Source organism: Pongo pygmaeus, chromosome 3, assembly GCF_028885625.2.
Source record: "Pongo pygmaeus isolate AG05252 chromosome 3, NHGRI_mPonPyg2-v2.0_pri, whole genome shotgun sequence".
Lineage (NCBI taxonomy): Eukaryota > Metazoa > Chordata > Mammalia > Primates > Hominidae > Pongo > Pongo pygmaeus.
The window spans coordinates 114418058-114444498 of NC_072376.2; the positions used below are offsets into that span (position 1 = coordinate 114418058).

Sequence of the window (26441 nt, forward strand, 5' to 3'; positions counted from 1 at the left end):
CATAGTATTACACAGTTGATTTAGTTTAGTCATAAAGATTATAAAACTAGTTAAATTGTGAAGCATTATTTTAATTATTAACATTGGTTCAATTATTTCAGCTATCTTAAACTCGGTTCGGTTTCCCATATATTACATTGGTTGTTTAGCAATTAGTCTTTATAACAATGGAGGAAATACTGTGGCTTTAGTTATATTATAATCTACATTCACAAAATTTTCTCTAGATTCTGAAGACTACTTTGAGGTCAACATTCCAACAGACCTACGAGTAAAACATTCTGGGGAAATAAGTGAGAGAAAGGAAATTGAAGAACTAGCAGAAGCTTCAAGAAACACCATACCACTAGCAGTGGTGCTTCCTGCTGAAATTCCATGTGAGGTCAGTAAAGATACCTTGTTATTTAAGTGACCCCATTGTGTTGTGGTGGTGGTGGTTGTTGTTGTTTGGAGAGACAGGGTCTCATTATGTTGCCCAGGCTGGTCTTTAACTCCTGGCCTCAAGAGATCCTCCTGCCTCAGCCTCCCAAAATGTTGAGATTACAGGCATGAGCCACCACATCCAGCCCACCTGTTATTTTTTTAATAGATATTGTATTTCACAAGAATGCAAGCTCCAACATAGCTGTCATTTTTGTCTACTTTGTTCATGGCTATCCTCTGAACCTAGGCAATTAGTAGGCATTTGATACACACTGGATGATAATTGAATTAATAGGTATTTGTTACATAATTGTTGAAAAATTAAATAGTGAAGGTTATATGGAAGCTTAATTTTATCAACTGTTACTTCACATTTTGCAAATAGATGTACAATTGCAATAGCTCTCAAGCTAGTCAAAAGAAATTTAGATTCACATTAAATAGGTTAAGGATCTATTTTCCTAAAGGGAAAGGTACCCTTGGATAGAATTTTAAAATACTTTATTTTTAGGACCACACCAATTTTTCAATGATGAAACATGTATTAAAAGCTGACATTAAGTGGAAATACCATAAAAGTTAGAAGAGATGGTCCTTCAGGAAATAAGAGTATAATGTGAGGGGATGATTTCTGGGCAGGTGACTGTGGGAATATACGTTCCTAGCATGTCTTCCTCCTAAATCTTGCTTGGAATGAACCACTAAAATAAGCCTTCCCAAATCTCTGACTACGTAATCTTAGGGCATGAAAAAGATGCTGGGCCTCAGTTTGTGGCATCGTTGAGTATAAAGAGCCAGAGATACAGGAGAGCCTTATGGGAGTTGCCTGAAGGAGTCTTTCTGATAGAAGCCAGTGACAGGGGCTCACTGACCTTTGGGTGGGTCTACTGATCCTACTGATACCAGTGGTCCTGATGGAGGTGGAATATCCTGTGTAGAAGGGTAAAGTTTAGTTTCCTCACCCTCACTCTCTAGACCCTTACCCCATGCCTGAGCAGAAGAATTGCTGTTTTAAGCTATTTGCTATCAGTTCCAGAGGAACAAAAAAATGCTTTGACACTACCTTAGAGACCCCAGGAAACTGAACTATACAGGCGTGAGGAAACTGACACAGATGATCAGGCAAAGAAAAATTGCAAGGACTCAGAACTTAAAGGAAGGAGATCAGGCTAAACAGTCAGAACTCGTGGCTCCTACTGAGTCAGAAACAATGGAAAAGACAGAAAATAAGTGTAATGAAAGAAAAATGGCAACTACTCTCAAGTAGATGAAATCAAAGCAGAAAAAAGAAAACCCTCTGAAACTAAAAGTAGCTCAACAGGAGTTATACAGTGAGTCTCAATAGCTGCTTTTAAAAATATCTGCAACAGTAAAATTTGAGCACTATAAGACCCTTCTCTTACTAAATTTACAAAGAAATCAGTCCCAAAATCAAACCTCACTGCTATCTAAGCAAAGATGTATTATGTAGGTAGCTAGTTAGATAAGGGTTTTTTCAATAGGAGAATCATGGACTGTTTTTTATTGACATTGATATAATTCTTTCAGACTCTTAGATTTAAATTATTTCAATATAAAATTTCTTTTATGTACCCCACTTTTTAAAGAATCCTAAACATTTAAAAGGTTATACAAAGTTATTTTAGTGCCAGCCCCACATTCTAATCAAAGTAAGCTAATCATGGACCAAAAATAGTTATCCCAGACAAGATTTTTTTGTTTTCAGAACCTAGATTTTAGTATAGTCTGAATCCATAAGACTATTGCCAACCACCATAGAAAAGACCACTTTTACCCACTGAGTGAAAATCATGTTTCAGACTTGCCACGACAACTTTCAGCCTGTGTGAACTGTCTGAAAGCACAACCTTTGAACTCAAATTCATTTCTGAGAAGTTTTCTAACTAGTCCGTGAATAGAGACCACTTAAGATTACTGCCTTAAGGAAATGATAGTTGAGGCTTCCCTATCATCTTAAAAAATCTAGAAATTTTACCATACTACCTCAATCAGTCACCAGGTCTTCCTTAAGATGTGCCAGATTCACACCCAGTATCTTCAAACCCTGTTAATTTCTCTTTTTAGTTTTGTGTTTCCAGCATGCTAACACTGGGTTGACTATGAATTCTTTATAGTTGTGTAATTTTCATTCTCTCTGATGAAAAGGGAGTTAGTTTAAATTTTTCCTGCTGCTGCCTCTTGCTGTGGAATTGCTGAGGTCTATGGACCTGCCTCCTAGAGAAATTCTCTTCTTTGTGCCCTCATCTGCTTTGCAGCATTAACTTTAGTCTATCGTTAATTAAGGCAGTGGATGCTGTTGCTACTGCCTGTGACCCTTGGAGCTTGGGAATATTGATTCCTCTGCCTTGTCACTCTTCCTAGCACTGCTCTTTTCCACAGATTTGGATTTCCTAGACCTTGAAAATTTTGTGCCACTTCTCAAACAGCAGAAAAATATTTTACTTTATTTCTTTAACTTTTTTTCCCCATGCACCAGTGAAGATATCCCTCCATTGTCCTATTTATGTAAGTTAATTATCTGTGTCTTTGAGAAATACCTATGTGAGTTTTAGCAGTTCCAAACTGTTTCTTAATTTGACCTCTTCTTTCACTTTCTATAAGACTGGCACACTTTTTCTATTTTAGTATTTTTTGGACTTTTCTTTGTTTAAGGGCCAAGACATTTGTTTTTCTAGCATATGCCTCTTGATTTTTTTATGTGGGTCAATTGACCATGAGAGATGTGAGTTCTAGGTCTCCCAAATGCATCCACTGTTCAAACGAATCTCATCCAATTTTATCTCCCTGATGAAAAATCCAACTGTGAGGTACTCTGCCATTGGAATTACAACAAAACCAGAACTTGACCTGATCTATTTTTTAGTAACTTCTCTTCCCTATGCAGTCCATTACTCCAGCAAACACCCTCAAAGAAGTGGCTCTCCACTGCGGGTAATTTTGACCCTCTCTACCCAGGGGATATTTGGCAAAGCTTGCAGAGATTTTTGATTGTCATAACTAGGGGGTTGCTACTAGCATTTAGTGGGTAGAACTCTGAAAGCTGCTAAACTTTCTGTAATGCACACAACAGCTCCCACAACAGTGACACATTTGGTCCAAAAATATCAACAGTGTCAAGTTTAAATCTTATTTTTGTGATCCCTAGTCACAGATTCAGAAATGACTTCTATATTTTCTCAGCAGTAGCTCCATCCTAAAGAACAATTAGGAGTGAGCTTATTTTCTTTATCTCTTTTTTTCTTTAAATCCAGATCTTTAAATATATCATTTTCCCTTCCTTTTGGTAGAATCTGCCCACTGTAATCTCAACTTTCCTTCTCCCCAAATCTCTTACTTCCTTTAGTATAATCAACCCTAATTCTTTTACTTTTATTTTATTTTCCCACTGCTGCTATCCTGATGTTAAGATAGAGACATTTGAAAAACCAGTTGAATCACTTATTGATTTCTTAAGAAAATTTAATTCTGAAAGTCATCATGCAACCACAAAAGACCTTTAAAGTGGCTTTATCAGCATTTGGATCTATATTAATTTTATTGAATGTTTTTAAAATCAGAATCCTACCACATACCATATTCCCTAATAAAGGTCTTTATTTTATATGACCTGTTTATTGACACACTTCTAAGGCTAAAACCCTAATATGAGTCTTCAAGCCCTTGGACAGACCATGGATTATGTAATAAACAAATATAGAGATAAATTGAGATGACATGAAAGAATGTGACTCTTAAAGGCCATAAGAATCTCAGAGATTACCTTTTTGCCAGTTCATCCCTTGACTCTGAATACAATTTAAAACAGTGTACAAAAGCTAACAGCACTACCCACTTACTTCTGATACCAAATCACAAACTAGTCCTTGGTAACCAACCTTAACTTAAAGCCCAATCCTGTGATTTAATTGGAAAATACAGTAAAAGCAGCAAAAGATGATTGTGTGCATTAATGCCTGAAATGTCTGTATTGTGAAGTGATGCCTTCTCAGAAGTGAAGTTTTACAGTGACCAAAAGATGTCTCTTTCTTTTAAGTAGGTGGTTATCAAAAACTAAGCTACATACAGGGACTACTAGGGGAGTTTTCATACACACAAAATAATGCCTGTGTCCTACCTCAGGGATTCGGATATAAATGCAACATTGCAGACCAAATTTCACCTCTTTTGTTAGGTCTCAAGGCTTATGACCAATGTAGCCAAGCTTTAAAGTTTGGAAGTGATAATTGTCATAACCCTTTGTTTCCCTGAATGCTCTGACCTAAATAAGGGATTCACAGAGGAGTCAGAAAGATTGGGAGCAAAACAATAGCTTCATAAGTGGTAAAACTAATTTATGACAATTTGAGGATCCTAATATTTTCTCCATTGAATTAAATTAACTCACGTAATTAAGAGCCAGTGCTTACTCCCGGGAGTAGAGGAAGCTTTGAGTACTGAGAGAGGTATGGAACAGAGCTGAGCATGCTCAATTTTAAAGTGTCATATTTTTACAGACTTACTTCATCTTAATTTAAAAATATATATACAGAATGTTTTTATGTGAATAATTTTTGAAAGGTGCTACAATAATATAAGAAAATAAAAACAGCCTTAGGACGTTTAACATCTAGCTAGAAAGGCAAGACACAGACATGAAAAGCTAATCAGGAGTAGAGAGCATGACTCTCAGAAACAGTCAAATGATGGTTATGGATATGCAGTGCAGGAACAGTCAAATGATGGTTATGGATATGCAGTGCTTTCGTGTTCCTTTGAAAGTTCTAAAACTCCTTGTGAGCTGAAGTTGCAGGAGGATTTTGTGGAGCTGGTGAGACCTGAGTTGGACATTGTTGGAGAGGATAAATATGGGGATATAGAAGGAGAAAAGGAATTAAATATCATGCCAACATTATGTTCAAGCAGGCCCGGCTGCCAAGTTTACAGTGCAAAATGAAAATACAAAGTACGATGTTCAAATTATTATAATGTCAAGATAATTACAGCAGAATATTAAACCAAATACAGGGCCTTCTAAGTGTGGGGCCCTGTGTGACAGTAAGGTCATGGGCCCATGAAGCTGGCCATGGGTACAAATGAAGATGTGAGTGCTTCATTTGGAGTGGTCAGTGTGTTTGCCTTTTGCTTAGAACATTTCTCTGGAAATGGTTGAAAGGTGGAGTCCTGCCTTTCTTTTTTTTTTATTTTTACTTTTTTCCGACACAGAGACTTGCTCTGTCGCCCAGGCTGGAGTGCAGTGGTGTGATCTCGGCTCACTGCAACTTCTGCCTCCCGGGCTCAAGCAATTTTCTTGCCTCAGCCTCCTGAGGAGCTGGGATTACAGGCGTGCACCACCATGCCCGGGTAATTTTCATGTCTTTAGTAGAGACGGGGTTTCACCATGTTGGATGGCCAAGCTGGTCTTGAACTCCTGACCTCAGGTAATCCACCCGCCTCGGCCGCCCAAAGTGCTGGGATTACAGGCATGAGCCACCGCACCCGGCCCTGAGTGGGGAATCTCATGTGTCAGAAACAGTCATGAGTTGGGAGTCGGTTGGGTGAATAAAACACTGGGAGAGTGCATGTGCACTGTCCAAATGTGGAAAGCTGTAAGTCAAAGTTAAACAAGGAATGATGAACACACAGGAAAGATCTTTGAACTTTAAAGCAGAGGATCTTGACTAACTGAGCCCAAATGAAATGGAAAGACATTATTTGGCTCTTAAAGATTTGAGGTGAGGGGGCAGATATGAGAAACAAAAGGAACAAAAGAACTGTACTAGAAGCGAGGCCCTGTGAGGAGGAGGTTGCAGATGTGAGGAACAGGAGGGCTTACACTCCCGCTTTTGTGACATGTTGCATGTGTGGGGCAAGAGCAACAAGCGGAATAGTGGGAGTTCCTTTGAAATAGGATCCTTTCCCGATGAGCATTGTAAATTCTGAGGAGAAATTTAGTTCAAAATACCCTGTGGAAAAATATTTAGGAGTATTAGACTCTGGTGGAAAATGCCTGAAGTAGATTTTTGTGTGAGCTGAAATGATTCTATAACATCAACATAATTAGAAACTCTTTGAGATAAAGCATAAAGATGTAAGTTTTATTGGTGAGTAATTTATACTTAGGGGCATTTAAGAGAATCTTGAAATTAGTAACTTTTTGATAAACATGATTTTATAAGAGCATATAAATGGGATCCCTGTTTTTTTTAAGTATAGAATTGAAACTTATTATGACTTGAAGAAAGCTTTTGAAAGGTGATATCTAAGATAATCATAAAAAGAATGTTTTATTTTAGTTTTTTCATGGGGTTCGACAGCATGATATAATGATTAGTGTGGATTTGGAAATTAAATATTTCTGATTAGTCTTCAGAATGTAATTCTGTATATTAGTTGTCCTTTTCCTAAAAGAGAAAAAGAAATAGCCTTATCCATTTATTTTGGTGTGTGTATGTGTGTGTGTGTGTTTGTCTTTCTGTATGTCTTTGTGTTTATCTGTTTCAGTTAGGATTAGAGGAAATATATTTATATAAAAAGTGCTGAGTATAATTTCTAGTATAAAATAGATAATAAATGTTTATGCCTTTCTTTTCTCTGTATTAACCCCAATCTTTCGTTCCTAGTATTTTTTCTCAATATTTTTTCACAAAGAGTTATTCAATAACCTTTTTCACCTTATAGATTTGGCCTCTCCATCTTAATTAAATCTAGAAACTTCAGATTTATAACCTTTAGTCAACTCAAAAACCATGGCAGACACTTACCATAAATAAAGAGTGGCCACTGAACTTCTACTACATAAAATATAAAACTATTGGACTTCTTAAAAGAAAAGTCATTATATTTAAATTGTAAGAGATCTTAAACTTTTTCAATTCTATCATTTATAGATAAAGGAACCAAGTTATATAAAGGACTAGAAAAGGGATTTGGAGAAATGATTTGGTTAACAGCTGAATTATAGTCTTCTGCTGGTCTGTGAAATGATGCTTATACCCTGGTACAGAGAGCCATATTCAGGAAGACGCAAGAAGAAAAGGAAGAGGCTATATTCACACTGTTTCTTTAGGTTGCAAAATATGGCATTAGAGAAAAAAAAGCACATACAATAAAAAGAAATTTGATACTATTTAAAATGTAGTGAGAATCACATTTATGTATTTTATTTCTGGATACAGTTGAAAATACAAACACCATAGAAGACTTATTCAATAATAGTGTATTACCTTAATTATAAAGAAATGTAATGGGTTCCTTGGTTAATGTAAACTTTTTCAAATGCTTACATTTTCATCTTACAGAATCCTGGTGAAATATTCATAATTTTGAGAGATGAAGTAATTGGTGATACTGTAGAGGTTGAATTTACATCAAGTAATAAGCACATTAGAACACAGCCAGCCCTTTGGAATAAGAAAGTCTGGTGCATGAAAGCTTTAGGTAAGAATGTTTATGATTTAATAAGCATAAAACATCATCCTGAGTTCCTTCCAATAAATTTATGATAAATGGTTTCACTTCCTTACAAAAACTAATATTGTTCTGCAGGTGTTTCCTGTGTTTAGTTTTCACATACCCAAGGTTGTTATTATTAATCTGGATTTGCAAAAGTAAGAACATGTAAATTATGAGAAATTAGTTTGTATACTGTGTAATGAAATGACATCCAGTAACATCATACATTTTTAAATATGTCAGCAGAGAGCATTTTAATATATGACAACCACTAAACATATAACTAAAATTGTCTGCTTTGTTGTGACATTTGGATTAGCAATTTATTTTGAGTTTTATTAATAAACTCTATTTTTTTCCCTTTCTTTCTTTTTTCCCCCAAGTCTCTGGTATATTTTTGTTGCTCTGAAAAGCATTTTTTCCCATTATTTTATCAGTATGGTGCAATTTGTACATATAATCTTCTCATCTTTTCCTCATCTCACTTACAAAACTAATCATTTGATTATCCAGCTTTGCTTATAGCATGATAAATTGTATCAGATTTAAAATTTCAGATGGAATAACCATACTTGCAACAATAATTGTATTAAAATCAAAATCTAATATTAATCTAATACTAATTTCTGGATATTTTAATATAAATGTAAAACTGCTTGGTTTTTACATTTATGATGTCTTTTCATGATCAGAGAATAAAATCATCTCATTAAACCTCATAAATGTGAACTTTATAAAATATTTTGAAAGAAAAAGATGCTCAATCTTGTTATGAATTTGGAAATGTGGCAAAAATATTTTAAATTAAAGATCATGTCAAACACATTTTGAACATTTTTTCCTTTTAAAATATAGTAATTATGCAGTCTATTTACAAAGCATTTACAGACTTCTGTTTGTGTGGAAGGCATGTGTATGGATTTCCTTGCACAACTTAGACTGAAGTTGGATTATAAGAAGGAAAAACTCCATACTAAACATTTATAAACATTTCAGACTCTGCTTTCTGTCATGGATAAGCATGTGTAGAAGTGAAATGAGAAAAACTCCGTCTCTTTCCTTTTCTTTCTTTCTTGTCTCAATGCCCCCTACTTCATTATGTCACATTCTTAAGTGGTTTAATGAATAAAATTTTCTAACTAATTAGTTTCAGAATTTAAATTTAGTTAGACTAAAGTCACTATAGAAACATCAATATTGCAAATTAAGAAGCACTTAAATAATATTTCCCGAATAGCAGATCAAGATGCTCAAATATAATTATTCACATTACTTAAGAATTTTTGCTCAGTATACCTACTGGGTGAGAGCAGTATAAAGAATAAAACATGTCACAGTTCAAATTAATTATAAGAAAAGCAGAAAATGAATATGCCGTGCTTTCCAAGATATACCAAGACATAATATTGTCTCCGTGATTAAACAACAAATCTGTAATAAATAAATAAACCACTATCATAATAAACCAACTATCATAATTAAACTTATTTAAGTATTCGTTTCAACTGTTGTATTCTTTAAATTGATGAGAAATTTTCTCCCTAAATGTTGGCTGCTTTGTAGCAATATTCAAGATGGTTACCTGAACCTGTTTGGTTGGATGGAAAATGCCTCAGCAGAAATGGGCCCAGAGCCTTATTTTCTCTGCTTCATGTCACTGTATTTTGAAATGTTTTGAACCCTACTAAGAACAACTAGTAAGAACTACATTTTACATCATGACCCAGTACATATGCACAGATATATAAGGAAAACAAAGGTTTTACAAGTAATATTTAGATGAATGGTTTTAGCCCCAACAGTAAAGAGCCCATTTTTATAAGAAAAAGCTGAACAACTACAAAATCGACCACGTTTCTTGAACCCAGTAGACAACTGAAGTTGCAAGGTGTTAGTTGCAGGTGTGATACCTTTCCTCACCATCGTAAGGGTTACAGCCGTCACTCCTATAATAAAAGACAGATTTACAAGAGAAAAGCATAACAAATTTATTTAATCAAAGATTTATGGGAGCCTTCAGAAATGAAGACCCAAGGACCAAGGGGAAACTGTCCATTTTTATGCTTAGGTTCAACGAAGAATAAACAGCCGTGTAGAACAGTGATTGAACAAAAGAACATGAACTAGTGGTAATAGGCTTGAGGGGAGGAGGACCCAGTAAGGCCTGTCTGTTCAGATTTTTGTTGGCTTCTTTATGTGACATTCTTTCCTCCCAGGTAGGGAGCAGGCTTTCTCTGAAATGAGGATCTTTAAGGGAGAAGAGAGAAGGGAGACCTTTTTTGGTTTTGTGGTTTTCTTTGGGAAAGAGGAGCTCTAGTTTCTATGACCTGCCTTGGGGAAGAGGAATTCTGGCTTCTATGACTTGATCAGGGGCAGGAAGAAGGGTGGGAGACAGGAGGATGGAAGGTCAGAAAGACCTTGCTTCTGAGGCCCTTTAGTCTTCTTTAGTTCAAAGTATGCAGCACACCAACACGTCATACTTTGGGGTATTGTCTTCTGAGCTCTGACAAGGGCAATCCACTATTCCAAAAGCTGGAGAAAACGATGAACTAAGAGAGTGTCATTTGAAATCTGCTTACCTAGAGCAGAAGCCACTGGAGCCACAAACTAGTAGGAGCACTTAAGTGTTAATTTTGATGAATGTCTGAAAGCTGAGTATGGATTAGTTTGAGAGTGAGAAACTCCTGGGGGTAGTAGTTTTAGGACGTCCCCACACTTTTGTGGGATTTACCTCCACAAATCCCGCCAGGTTTTTACAATGAAGATCTGAGAAAGAGCCCATGGAACCTCTGGTGGGGTCAGAGGAAGAATAATCATGGTGAAATACTCCCAGCATGTTCCCCATAGCACAGGCCTACTCTCCAGAAGAAAACACTTCACCAGAGCCTCATTCCAGCTGGGAAAGGACATCATCTCACTGTGGCTCCCTCTGGCCTTCCTGTCTCACTTAAAGGGGATTAGGGGAAGGTATGCCACAGCAAAAACACTTGTAAAGTCACAACGAAGAGCCACTGAAAGACCAAGACTTAATCATAAGAATGTAGAATGCTTTCCTTCCCTACCACCTTATGGTTACCACAACAGGATTCCAGCATAATGACAGTGGATTACTGTTTAAAAAAGCAAACAACCAACCAAAAAAACCCAGCAAGATTCAGACTCTGTCTCAGTAAAGTACTTAGAAAAGTACATAATCAAAAAGAGAGACAGAAACAAGAATGCTAGAGGAATTTAAAGCTGCTAGCACTGATAGCTACAACAAACATTAAATACAGTCCAACTCCTGAACAGATTCCTATAAATTCTTTCACTACAGGACTATTTACCCTACATCTAGTCATAAACCAAACATTGCAAGGCATTCCTAAAGACAAGATAAAACACAATTTAAAGAGACAAAGCATGCATCAGACTAGAATTAGATATGACACATATAATGAAATTTTCAGTGAGGGATTTTAAATATGATTAAGATATGAAGGGATCTTATGGAAAATGTATGAAAGAACATATTGATTATATAAAAAGAGATAAACTTTGAGAAAGAATCAACAGGAAATTCTAGAAATCAAAACCACCGTGTCAAAAATTAAAAAGTAACTTTAATAGGTTTACTAATATAGTTGACAAAGGTCAGAAAAGAATCATTGAATTTGAAGACAGGTCTATGAAAACTTCCCAAACTTAAATGGTAAAGAGAAAAAAGTTTTTTTGTCTGTTTGTTTTTTAAAGAAAGGACAAAACATTTAAGAAATGTGGGACAATTTCAAAAGGTCTAACATACATGTAATTGGAATACAAGAAGAAGGACAAAATGAAGCACAATAAATATTCACATATTAATGACAGAGATCAAAATACAGATATAGGAAGCTCAAGTAACACGAAGAAAGATAAATATAAAATATTGACACCTATTCATATTACATTCAAACTGTAGAAAACTGAAAACAAAAGAGAAAATCTTGTCAGAAGCCAGAGAAAATGAATACCTTCCCTGTAGAGAAATGAGTATAAGAATTATGTTGAATTTCTCTTCAGAAACCACACAAGCAAGAAAATAGTGGAGTAAAATATTTTAAGTATTATGAAAAAAAGGAATCCACCAATCTAAAATTCTATATTCAGTGAAATTATCCTGAATATAGAATGAAGGAGAAATAAGGACTTTTTCGAACACAAAAATGAAGGAGTTCATTACCAGCAGACCTGCCCTGCAAGAAATTTTAAAAGAAGTTCTTTGGGAAAGAAGGGAAATAATGTAAGTCAGAAACTTAGATCTACATAAAGAAAGAGCATCAGAGAATAAATAAATGAAGGTAAAAACAAAATCTTTCATTTTCCTTATTTTTAATTGATCTAAAAGACAAATGTGTGTCTGAAGTAAACACTATCAATGTGTTGGGTGATTACAGCATATGGATAAGTGAAAGTAATGACAGCAATATCATAAGGGACAGGAGGGACTTAGGTTTGTTAAAAATGTGTATTTCAGACTCTAGGACAATTACTAAAAAATTTTTTTAAAGCTATAAATGTGCCATGCACATGTACCCTAAAACTTAAAGTATAATAAAAAAAATAAATAAATAAATAAATAAATAAATGAAAGCTCTAAATGGTAGGCTAAGAAGACAGAAAATGGAATCCTATAAAATTCTCCAATAATTTTGAGAGAGAGCAGAAAAGGTTGGGGTAGAGAGGGGGAACAAAGAAAAATGTAGGGAATAATAAAAATTACAAGTATGATACATATAACCCAACCACGTTACTGAAGCCAAGTAATCACTACTTAAGTTTAGTGAGTAGTCTAAGAATGCCAATTAAGAGACAGAGATTGCCAGAATGGATAACAAGCAAGACCCAATAATATGTTGTCTATAAAAAACTCAATTTAAATATTAAGACATGGGTAAATCAAAAGTGAAAAGTGAAAGGGTTGGAGCAAGTTAGGTTGGAGGTTGGTGCAAAAGTAATTGCGGTTTTGCAAATGGCATTGAAAGTAATGTAATGATATTGAAATGCAAGAAGAATGAGGAAATGAAGCACAAGAAGTATTCAAATATTAATGACAGAGATCAAAACACAGATACACCAACCTAATACCATGCTGACACTCATCAAAGTAGAGCTGGAAAGTTGTACTAATTTCAGAGAAAGAAGATTTTAGAAAAAGAAAAATTATCATGAATGAACAGAAGCATTATATAATGATAAAGATATATTCTCCAAGAAAACAGAAAACTCTTAAACATGTATGCATTTAACAACAGAGTGTCAAAATATGTAAAGCAAAAGCTGCTAGAATTGAAAGAGCAATAGACAAGTCTGCTATTACATAAGATTTGTGATATCCTTGCTTGGTTTGGAGATCTTGACCTATATTTGTGTGTACTTACAGGGTTAGATGTTGCTTGACTACTTTCGTCTAGATGGTAAACAACAACATTAATTTTACTCTCTTCTATTTGAGTCCTTACATTAATTGGATTTTATTTTTACTGAGAAGCTGTAAAATACAGTCATCATAGTGAACCAAAATTAAAGTAAAATAATGTTCAAGCAGAACAGGGTACTGCTCATGTAAAGATCAGTTCAATAATATATTACTGAGGAGGCCTCCCAACCAGATGAATCTGTAAGGCATTCTCTCTGACATACAGTTGAGAGCAGTAATTAGGTATTGATTTAATAACTGCCATTTAAAAAATATGAGAATGTATACAGAAAACACAATCCTTTAAAAGGCATCTCATTGGAGGATTACTCTAAAATCGACATCATTATCAGTAGATCCACCAGTAAAATTTTGAGTTAACTAAGGATTCAATACATAAGAAATAAATCAGTTCAGTTTCATGTTAGATTAAAAAAATATAGAATATTTATCTACTCTGTATCAAAAAACTACCAAGCAAATCTCACCATATACCTCTCATGATTCATTACTGATTTTCTTTCAAAAGGTTAACTCCCCATGGTAAAACTCCTAATCTCTTTTGTGATAAACAAAATTAATATCTTATTTCAAAATAATTTTTATGACTTATAACATTTAAATTTAAATTTATCTTTATAAAATCTACCGAAATTGATTTCATTTGACTCCAATAACTCCAGAACCCTCATTACCATATGCATACTGCTGTAGCTGATGAGATGTGCTTTAAAACTTTCATTTTTGTTTGTTGTAATTTCTCTTACATTCTCTATTGGATGGATACTTCTTTGGGAAGAGAAAGCTCCTATTTTTCTACATACATCTTCTTTATAATACAGGCAAGGTGTCTACTCAAGAAATATGAGGAAGAAATTTCAGCTCCTTGGCCTAGTTAAGCTTAAGATTGCTTTCGTTGCATTTAAATTTCCCTCAGCAATATTATAAGAAGTCCTTTAACAGCCTCATGAGATAAAGTGAAATTAATACTTAAACCTTAAAAACTTTTAAATGTTCAAAGCTCTTATATTTAATGACTTATTCCTAACCCTCGATATTTCAGTGACAGTTTTCTGGGAGAATTTGGGAAATATCTCAATGACAGATTAAAAGCACTTAAAATTTGTTCCACAGATGAATTTAAAGAATTACATTTTGTTTAGTTTTCTTACACTAAAACACAATAACTTTTTTATTGAAATGATTGTTTATTGATATTCTTTCATAGAAAGTCCTAAATTCTTATATAACTTTAACTCTGCTCATATATTACAGCACAATTCATAATGTAGTGTATCATTCATTTTTAACAATTTGTTCTCAAAAAGGCTTTGGATGAATGTATGATGTAAACAGTACTTCAGTATCAGGGGATTAAACCTTGCCTTTCCCAGGGTTTTTCATTGCAGTCAATTGAATACAAATTGTATCATTTAAATCAGCTGTACTCTTTCAAATTACAATTTTGAGACACTTGCCTATAATTAATTAAATTGTTTCCATAAGATAAATAATAAATACCTAACTTTTGATAAATGGCTATACTTTTCCAAATTCTAAAGAATTATGTAAAGATTATAGATTATTACAAAGAAAAATTATACTAGTAAGTAAGTAGGGACAAATCATTTAGTACTTTACTTTTATTGTTATTTTAACATGTTTTTATATTTTAAGTTTATTTTTAAGCAATTAAGTCTAAAATTGTAGATTTCATTTTGTGGTTTCCAACTACCAAGAATTTTAAAAATGATTTTAAGTGCTTGAGATGAGTAAAAGTGTTATGAATTTTTAAAGGCTTCTTTTATATTCTCTAAAAGATGTAATAGTATGAATATGCATTATATACTCTTCCCCTAACCCTTGTTTGTTTTTCATAAGAGTTTCCTGCTGGTTCAGTCCATGTCAATGTCTACTGTGATGGAATCATTAAAGCCACAACCAAAATTAAGTACTACCCAACAGCAAAGGCAAAGGAATGCCTATTGAGAATGGCAGATTCAGGAGAGAGTTTGTGCCAGGTAAGTTGATCTTTCCACGAAGTTAATCATAATGTAAGCTGAAGAGCTAATGAAGGATAAGAGGATTCATACTTTGGTATAAGTTTGAATGTGGATTGAATAAGAGTGAATTACTACCAATCAATAGGAAGGGAAGAGGCAACTTCTGTTGTGCCAAAATGCAGACAAATTACTTTGCCTAGGTCAAAAAAATCCACATAATGTCAATGGAAAACAGCTTATTCATTACAAGGTAGCCATTGTGATGGGCTCATTTTAAAGCTGTTACAAGCAGATAAAGGGAGAGCAATTAGAAAGAACTCCTAAGAAATGAATTCCTTCTTTATTCAGACCTGCATAACACAAAGTAAAATGAAAGTCAAATCATCTGTCTCATGCTTTGAGATTAAGGAGTTAGACAAACCAAAATATCACCAAAAAGGGAACGTGTGGTGTCAATCTAGAAATTGTTACTTTCATGTGGACACATCTAAGCTCAGTGTATGTTTTTCTTAGTTTCATTTATCATTGTTATCTGATTGTGAAAATTATTTTTTGTTTGTGATGCTTATTAGGAATATGTGCTTATTCCATCAAATTTTCAGAGTGAAATGCCATTTCTATTTATAACAACTTGATAACTAGAATTATAACTTTGCTTAATTGCCTCAGTTTTTTGTGTGGGTGAGAGGTAGAAGAGGGTAGAGAAAGGAAGTCGAAGTACCTTCAAATTTACCATAAAATTTACCATAAAAACCTATCTTCAAATTTACCATAAAAACCTATAAGGTTTTTAACAAAACTATCAATGATAATGTAGCTGACAAGTTGTCATGAAGCTTTATGTGTTTAAACTAGTTTAGAATTGGAGGATTTGTTATTTCATGTGACACATTTTTCTATTAGAGTTTTATTTTTGTATTATATGAACGACATATTTTTTTAGAACAACAGAAAAGGTAAACATTAAGACAGGTAGTGAAATAACATTTGTCAAACTGGAGAGTCTGAGGACATTTGACAAAATGTCTATATTGTAATTCCAAAGCAAGTAGAAAAGTAATAGCTTAAAAAACAGACTGTTTCATTTTCTTGTGACAAGTCCACCTTATCCTCTATTTAAAAATTATATTCGTAACAAAAAAGATTAATAAAGGTAATATATTGCATTGTGACTATCCAGTCAGTGTAGAAGTAGTCCCCAAACATATTTTCTGTTGGTCTTTCTGTTGTGGGTGGGGCTCTTAGAATATAGTAAAAATTAAATGTAATTTATGACTCCTGGACAATTGGTCAGGATGCTATAAATATGCAAGTCATGATTTCTTTTACAGCTTGAAGTGAAAACAAAAAGTGAGTTTGCTAGTTTTTAGATAAGTAGAAAAATGCTGTTTCATTTTTACCCTCTGTATTGGAAATGAGGGGAAAGAAAGGGTCATGACTTTTCTCAAGGATTTTTCTCTACCACCAAGCTCTGGCGACCTGTAGAAGGGAGGATGTTGGGCAGGCATAGGATGATTCAGGTTTCACCATCAGGAGAGAGCCATTTTAAGTCAGAGGTCTGAGTAATGATGGACAGAATTACTCTAACCTGGTGGCAGCAAACCATGGCATGGCAAGGAGAGACATTAAGAGATTGTTTAATTTATGTAATTTAAGGCAGGTTTAGAGGTTTTGCAACTGTCATGAGGGCACCTAGAAGTATTGTGGGATTAGATAAAACAAAATCTGAGACTGGGATCTCAGACCAGATCAAGCTGTACTGTAAGAGGGGATAGAAGGAAAGGCTGCACTTGAGTCGGTCTCCCAAACATCTTGGACTAAGTATGACATGGGGTTTGTCTAAATCTTCTGGCATCTGGACCACACAGGGTATCTGTGAACTCACTGAGAAGGTGAAAAGCACTTTCTACCCTTGAGGAAGCAACTGCAGAGGCATTGCCATGGTGTATTTTAGATTTGTTTGACCTCGAAGGAGTTGTCCTAGCCCACACTGTGTTTCTCCTTCAGGGCATTTGGTTTTCCTTTCTATATTTGCCTTTGCTCCCACATAGATGATATATATTTAACAAATTTTGTGGTCGGGCATGGTAACTCATGCCTGTAGTCTCAGTACTTTGGGAGTTCGAGGCAGGTTTATCACTTGAGGCCAAGGGTTCAAGATCAGCATGGCTGACAATGGCAAAACCACATCTCTACTAAAAATACAAAAATTAGCTGAGCATGGTGATGTATGCCTGTAATCCCATCTACTCAGGTGCTTGAGGCAAGAGAATTGCTTGAACCCGGGAGGCAGAGGTTGCAATGAGCTGAGATCACACCACAGCACTCCAGCCTGGGTGACAGAATGAGTCTCTGTCTCAAAAACTAAAGAAAAAAAAAAAAAGAAAAGTAAAAAGAAAAAAAAAAAACCAGCATTTTGTGGAGAGCTGTACATTTCTTTTCCAGGTTAGAACATTTCAGTAATCGTTTCTTTCATGGGCTACTCTGCCATTTTATTAAGAAATGTGAATATTTTGCCCGTGGTTCACTCTGAACATCTGTATTGAAAACACAATGTACATTGTAATTTTATTTAGCATAGTTACTGTTTATATGCCAGAATATATGCCAGAAGATTTGAATTTTTAAAATAACCTACTTACTTAGTGGAAATGGTATATTGTAAGAACTTTCCTGAGTTTTCTAGTAAATTTTAATGGCAGATGTGATTTCAGTAATCCTAAAAATTAGTAGTAAGATCTTTCTCATGAGCATTTAAAAGCTATTGGGCATGTAATAACATGAACATTGTGTGAATTTGAGGAAAGAATTACTAATGAGAAATCTGTGGGGTTTATGTTTCAGCAATTGTTGAGTTTGTAATAAGAGACCTTGTATTATCATTTAAAAGAAACTGCGCATATAGCAAAATGAGCGTTCTGTGAATTTGAGAAAAGAAATAATAATGAGAAATCTGGCTTTCTAATTTAATTTTTAATGATGTCTATTAGGTTTTAGAACACTAATCTGAATAGTTTAATTATCTATCTGCTTCTTTAATCATCTCATCTTTGTTGGATAAACACTGAATCCCAGAACATAGCCTCATAAAGGTGAAATTTCCAGAACATCACTTAAAACAGTGAATATAAGAGAAATTCAAATGAAAGAAATCCAAAGCCCAGTTTGGGATGATAATTAGAATTGAAGTGCTAGTGTTAGAAATACTGGTAACTCCTATTGAACTAAGGTAATTAAAACCTTTGAGACTTTCATCCTATTTACAAAAATGTCTTGGGGAAATAATAAAGTTAACTTTGTAACTAGATAACAATATAAAAGCAAAATAACATCGAAAGGCTAAAAGAACACGGTAATTATTAATTTAAATAGTAGGATCCTTTTCAGTAAAAGATTTTTGAAATGACACCAAATAATTCTTCTTAGTTATATTGCTTATTAGTAAAAAGGTATCTTTGTTTTGCACGTATTTATCCTTTTGCATATTTTACTTTACACATATTGAAATATTATTTTCATTTTCATGTCAGGTACACTTCTGTTTTTATTCAATTGCATGTATTATTCAATCTTTGATTTGCTGCCTGCAAATATTTGATACAATGTAAAGCCAAATGGGTTTTGAATTAGGAAAGGTACGGATTTAGGGAACTCTCATTGTGAAGAACTTCTCCCTGTGCTTCTGTTAATAGTTCCCTGAAAGGTTAATTTCTTCATTGAATTAAAGCTTAGATGTTAGCAGTTGTCTCCGTTAATGAATTCTTCAGGAGATTCTTCCCATCGAGAGATACTGGAAAGTCTCCTGCCTTTCAGAAATGCTTTTAGGTCCCTATCTTTCTCAAAAGGTTAATGAAAACCTTCTTTTCTCTTCACAAGCTCCTATTGGTAAGAGGTACAAATGCATCTAGTCTCTAAGCTTTACCATACATCAGTGTTATTTAAGATACTTCCTTGCTACAAACTTTCAGTGGCTTACTGGATAAGAAGGTTCAAACTTCTTTGAATGTCACACAGACTGCGGGTTCCCAAGTGTTTTCCAGAATCAACTCCTTTCACAGGAGCATCTTTTCCATGTCTTCTTAACTCTATGATTGCTATGTTCTTGCCACTCTTTTAGAGCATATTATGCCCTTTTCTTCAGCCCTCTCCCTTCTTTAATGCATGAACACTGTGTTTTTCATGTTTGCATGCCCAGTATCTTTCACACAACTAGTTCCTGATACAAGGGGGCAACTAATATTTGTTGCTTAAAAAGTGGGGAAAACACAAGCAGTTGCTTTTTACAGTGCTAATTGAATAGATAAGTGAAAACTTATAGAACAGGAATTTAAATAAAGATAGAAAGTGAGAGGAAGGGGTGGAGCAAATTGGCAGAATGGAAGGCTCTACCAATTGTCCCCTCTGCAAGGATTTATCAACTATCTATACAAGAAAACCACCTTCATAAGAACAAAAAATCAGGTGAGCACTTAAAGAATCTGGTTTAATGTTATATCCCTGAAAGAGGCACTGAAGAGGTAGGAAAAAAAAACACTCTTGAGTCAACAATGCCAACCTTCACTGATCCTCTGGGAGCAGGTGTGGTGCAGAGACTGTTTCTGTGTGTTGGGGAGAGGGAGAGCACAGCAATTGTGAGGCATTGAACCCTGAGCTGCCCTATTATAACAGAAAATAAAACAGGACCAAACTCAGCTGACATTCACTGTATTAATCCATTCTCACACTGCTATAAAGAACTACCTGATACTGGGTAATTTATAAAGAAAAGAGGTTTAATTGACTCACAGTTCCTTGTGGCAGGAGAGGCCTCAGGAGACTTACAATCATGGTGGAAGATGAAGGGGAAGCAAGGTACATTTTACATGTTGGCAGGAGGTGGTTGGGGGGACTGCCACACATTTTTAAACCATCAGATCTCATTAGAACTCACTCACTATCATGGGAACAGCATGTAGGAGAAACCACCCCCATGATCCAATCACCTCCCACCAGGGTCCCTCCCTAAATACATGGGGATTACAATTCAAGATGAGACTTGGGTGGGGACACAGAGCTAAACCGTATAACCCACTTGTGGAGAGAGCACGTAAACCAGCCCTAGCCAGAGAATTATTGATTCCAGCACTCTGAAGTTGAGTTCCTGCAAGCCTTTCCACTACTGGCTAAAGCGGTCTGTGGCACAAAATAAACTTGAAAGGCAATCTAGGCCAAAAGGATTGCAACTCCTAGGCAAGTCCTAGTGCTCAACTGTGCCCAGTGACAGTGGACTTGGGGGCACACAACCCAGTGAAACACAAGCTGGAGTGGCTAAAGGAATGGCAGTATCACCCCTCTCCTAACCCCAGACTCGACAGCTCATGGCTCCAAAACAGACCACTTCCCTCTGCTTTAGGAAAGGAATGGAAGACTGGGGAGGACTTTGTATGGCATATAGGATACCAGCTCAGCCACAACAGGATAGGACACTGGTCAGAATAAGGAACCTACTGCCTTGAAGGAAAGGATCCAGTCCTGGCAGCATTCATCACCTGCTAACTGAAGAGCCCTTGGTCCTGAATAAACAGCAGTGATATCCAGGTACTACATCAAGGGCCTTGGGTGAGCCTCTGAGACTTGCTGGCTTCAGGTGAGACTCATCACATTCCCAGCTGTAGTGGCTAAGAGGGAAAACTTTCTATGCTTGAGAAAAGTGGAGGGAAAAATAAAGGGAACCTTGTCTATCCCCAGGTCCAGGTGGCACAGAACAGAGGGAGGCTTTGTTTGGGCCAAAGTAAGGGAAGAGAATAAGAGTCTTTGCCTGGTAATCCAGAGAATTCTTCCAGTTCTTGTCCAAGACCATCAAGGCAGTACCTCTATGAGTCTGGAAGAACTACAGTGTTACTAGGCTTAGGGTGCCCCCTAAAACAGATACGGCTTAGATCACAACATGCAAGTCTTTTTAAAATCTGGAAACCCTTCCCAAGAAGGATGGATACAAACAAGCCCAGATTGAGAAGGCTACAATAAATACCTAACTCTTCAATGCCCAGACATAGGCAAACATCTGTAAATATCAAGACCCTCTAGGAAAATATGACCTCACCAAATGAACTAAATAAGGCACCAGGGACTAATCATGAAGAAACATAGATATGTGACCTTTCAAATAACTCAAAATACCTGTTTTGAGGAAACTCAAAGAAATTCAAGGAACACACAGAGGGAGTTAAGAATTCTGTCAGAGAAATTTAATAAATAGATTCAAATAATGAAAAAGAGTAAGGAGAAATTCTGGAGCTGAAAAATGAAGTTGGCATAATGAAGAATGCCTCAGAGTCTTTTAATAGCAGAATTGGTCATGCAGAAGAAAGAACTAGTGAGCTTGAAGACAGGCTATTTGAAAATATGCAGTCAGAGGAGAAAAAGAGAAAAAAAGGAAACCATCAAGCACACTTATGGGATCTGGAAAATAGTCCCAAATGGGCAAATCTAAGGGTTAGTGGCCTTAAGGAGGAGGTAAAGAAAGATACAGGGGTAGAAAGTTTATTCAAAGGGTTAATAACAGATAATTTCCCAACCTAGAGAAAGGTATCAATGTCCAAACATGAGAAAGTTATAGAACAGCAAGCAGATTTAACCCAAAGAAGACTACCCTAAGGCATTTAATTCACAAACTCCCAAAGGTTAAAGACGAGTCCTTCAATCAGAAAGAAAAGGATGTCTGTGAGCAATAAGAAAGCATCTGAAGGTACAAAACTTACTAGTAATAGTAAGTACACAGAGAAACACAGAGAACTGTAACACTGTAAGTGTGGTGTAAACTACTCTTATTTCAATTAGAAAGACTAAGCGATGAACCAATCAAAAATAGTAACTACAACAACTTTTTAAGACATAGTCTAATAAGATATAAATAGAGCCAACAAAAAGTTTAAAAGCAGGGGATGAACTTAAGGTGTAGATTCTGTATTAGTTTTATTTTTGCTCGTATGTTTGTTAGTGTTAAATTATTATCAGCTTAAAATAGTGGGGTATAAAATAATATTTGCTTTGGGAGGCAGAGATGGGCAGATCACTATAGGTCAGGAGTTTGAGTCCAGCCTGGCCATCATGGTGAAACCCCGTCTCTACTAAAAATACAAAAATTAGCCAGGCATGGTGGCAGGTGCCTGTAATCCCAGCTACTTGGGAGGCTGACGCAGGAGACTTGCTTGAACCCAGGAGGCAGAGGTTGCAGTGAGCCAAGATTGCACCACTGCACTCCAGCCTGGGTGACCGAGCAAGACTCTGTCTCTAAATAAATAAATAAAATAGTACTTTCAATGCTCATGGTTACTTCAAACCAAAATAAATACAATGGGCACACAAAACAAATACAAAACAAGAAACTAAATTATATCACAGAGGAAATTACTTTCACTAAAAGGAAGAGAGACAAAAAGGAAGAAGGACAAAAAGGCCACAAAACAACCAAAAAAACAAATATCAAAATAGCAGGATTAAGTCCTTACTTATCAGTAAAAACATTAAATATAAATGGACTAAACTCTTCAATCAAAAGACAGAGTGGCTGAATGGATTAAAAACAACAAAAAAAGACCTAGTGATCTGTTGACTACAAGAAATGCACTCTATAAAGACACACATAGACTGAAAATGAAAGGATGAAAAAAGATATCCCATGCCAATGGGAACCAAAAAAGAGCAGGGGTAGTTATACTGATAACAGAGAAAATAGATTTCAAGACAAAAACTATGAAAAGAGACAGAAAAGTTCACTCTATAATGATAAAGGATTCATTTTGGTAACAGTATATGATAATTTTAAATATATATTTACCCAATGCTGGAGCAACCAGATATAAAATCAAATATTACTAGAGCTAAGGAGAGAAATAGGCCTCAATATAATAATAGCCTGAGACTCCAACCCCTCAGTTTCAGCATTGGACAGATATTCCACACAGAAAATGAACAAAGAAACATTGGACTTAGTCTGCACTATACCAAATGGACTTAATACATATTTACAGAACATTTCATTCAAGAGCTGTAGAATACACATTCTTTTCCTCAGCACATGATCATTCTCAAAAATAGACCATATGTTAGGTCACAAAACAAGTTTTAGAGCAGTCAAAAATTTGAAATAGTATCAAACATTTTCTCTGACCACAATGGAGTAAAATTAGCAATCAATAACAAGAGGAAATTTGAAAACTTACAAATACATGGAAATTAAACAATATGCTTTTGAATGGCCAGTGGATCAATAAGGACATTAAAAAGGAAACTGAAAAAAGTATTGAAACAAATGATATGGCAGTACAACATACCAAAATCTATAGGATACAGCAAAAGCAGTACTAAGAGGGAAGTTTATATCTATAAGTGCCTATGTCAAAAAAAAAGAAAAGAAAAACGTAAAATAAACAATGTACCAATACATCTTAAAGAACTAGAAAAGCAAGAACAAACCAAACCCAAAATTAGTAGAAGAAAAGAAATAATAAAGATCAGAGCAGAAATAAATGAAAATTGAAATGAATAAAACAATACAAAAGATCAATGAAACAAGTTTTCTTCTGAGAAGTTAAGTAAAATTGACAAACCTTTAGCAAAACTAGCTAACAGTAAAGAGAGAAGATACTAATAAATAAAATCAGAGGTGAAAAATAAGACATTACAACCAATACCTAGAAATTCAAAAGATCATTAGTGGCTACTGTGAGCAACTACATACCAACAAAGTGGAAAGTCTAGAAGAAATGCACAAAGTCCTAGATACATACAAACTACCAAGACTGAACCATGAAGAAAACCAGAACCTTAACAGACCAATAACAAGTAACTAAATTGAAGCCTAAAAAGTCTCAGTAAAGAAAAGCTTGTGACTCAATGGCTTCACAGCTGAATTATACCAAACACTTAAAGAAGGTTCAATACTAATCCTAATCAAATTATTCTGAAAAATAGAGGAGGAAGGAACACTTCCAAACTAATTCTACGAGCCCTGTATTACAGACAAACACACATCAAAAAAAAAACTACAGGCCAATATCTTTGATGAATATTGATTCAAAAATCCTCAACAAAATACTAGCAAACTGAATTCAGCAATACATTAGAAAGATCATTCATCATGACTAAATGGGATTTATTCTTGGGATGTAAGGATGGTTCAAAATATGCAAATAAACCAATGTGATACATCATATCGACAGAATGAAGGACAAAAACCATATGATCATTTCAATTGATGCTGAAAAAGTATTTGGTAAAATTCAACATCCTTTCATGGTAAAGACCCTCCAAAAACTGGGGATAGAAGGAACATACCTTGACATAGAAAAGCCATGTATGACAAACCTACAGCTACTATCATACTGAATGGGTAAAAACTCAAATACTTTTCTCTAAGATCTGGAAGATGACAAAGATGCCCACTTTCACCATTGTTATTCAACATAGTACTGAAAGTCGTAGCTAGAGCAATAAGAGAAAAGAAATAAAGGGCATCCAAACTAGAAAGGAAGAAGTCAAATTATCCTTGTTTGCAGATGAAATAATCTTATATTTGGAAAAAAACTAAAGACTTCACCAAAAACTATTAGAACTGATAAACAAATTCAGTAAAGTTGCAGGATATAAAATCAGCATACAAAAAAATGATATTTCTGTATGCCAAGAGTGAACAATCTGAACAAGAAATAAAAAATTGTCCCATTTACTGTAGCCACAAATAAAATTAAGTACCTAGGAATTAACCAAAAAAGTGAAAGATATCTATAATTAAAACTATAAAACACTGATGAAATAAAATGAAGAGATGAAAAAATAAAAAGATAGTTCATGCTCATGGATTGGAAGAACCTATGTTGGTATGTCCATACTACACAAAGCAATCTACAGATTCAATGCAATCTCTATCAAAATACCAATCACATTCTTTACAGAAATAGAAAAAAAAAAACTATCCTAAAGTTTATATGAAACCATGAAAGACTCAGAATAGCCAAAGCAACTCTAAGCAAAAGAAATTGGATGAATAACATTGCCTAACTTCAAATATACTACAGAGCTATAGTAACAAAAACAGCATGATATTGGCATTAAAACAGGTACATAGACCAAAGCAACAAAATAGAGAACTCATAAACAAATCCAAACACCTACAGTGAACACATTTTCGACAAAGGTGTCAAGAACACACAGTGGGGAAAAGACACTCTGTTCAATGAATAGTGCTGGGAAAATTGCATATCCATATTGGAAGAGTGAAACTAGACCCATATTTCTCACTGCATACAAAAATCAAATCCAAATGGATTAGAGACTTAAATCTAAGACCTCATACTCTGAAACTATTGAAAGAAACCATTGGAACAACTCTCCAGGACATTGGTTTGGGCAAAAATTTTTTGACAAATATCCGACAAGCACAGGCAACCAAAGCAAAAACGGACAAATATGATAATATTGAGTTAAAAGGTTTCTGCACAGCAAAGGAAACAATCAGCAAGGTGAAGAGACTACTCACAGAATGGGAGAAAATATTTGCAAACTACCTATCTAACAAGGGATTAATAACCAGGATATATAAGGAGCTCAAACAACTCTATGGAAAAAAAAATCTAGTAATCCAGTTTAAAAAAACAAGGGCAAAAAATCTAAATAGACATTTCTCAAAAGAAGACATACAAATGGCAAATAGGCCTACAAAAAGGTGCTTAACATCATTAATCATTAGAGAAGTGCAAATCAAAACTACCATGAGATATCGTCTCACCCCAGTTAAAATAGCTTATATTCCAAAAGACAGACAATAACAAATGCTGGTGAGGATGTGGAGAAAACTGTTTGTTGGAAGGTAAATTAGTACAACCACTATAGAGAATAGTTTGGAGGTTCCTTAAGAAACTAAAAGTCAAGCCACCATGTGATCCAGTAATCCCACTGCTGGGTATATACCCAAAAGAAAGGAAATCAGTATATCAAAGAGATATCTGCACTCCCATGTTTGTTGCAGCACTGTTCAAAATACCCAAAATTTGGAAGCAACCTAAGTGTCCGTCAACAAATGAATGGATAAAGCAAATGTCATATTTATACACAAGGGAGTACTATTCAGCCACAAAATAGAATGA

The 26441-nt window shown here is 35.0% G+C and overlaps 1 protein-coding gene across 1 annotated transcript in view; it reads left to right on the plus strand.

The window, feature by feature from the left end:
* The window catches only part of BANK1 (B cell scaffold protein with ankyrin repeats 1), a 315422-nt gene that overhangs the window by 68908 nt on the left and 220073 nt on the right, over window positions 1-26441 (plus strand). Inside the window, exons 3-5 of the mRNA XM_054485718.2 lie at window positions 228-382; window positions 7722-7860; window positions 15194-15333. Coding sequence (XP_054341693.1) covers window positions 228-382; window positions 7722-7860; window positions 15194-15333 — 434 coding nt within the window. The remainder of the gene's footprint in view (window positions 1-227; window positions 383-7721; window positions 7861-15193; window positions 15334-26441) is intronic.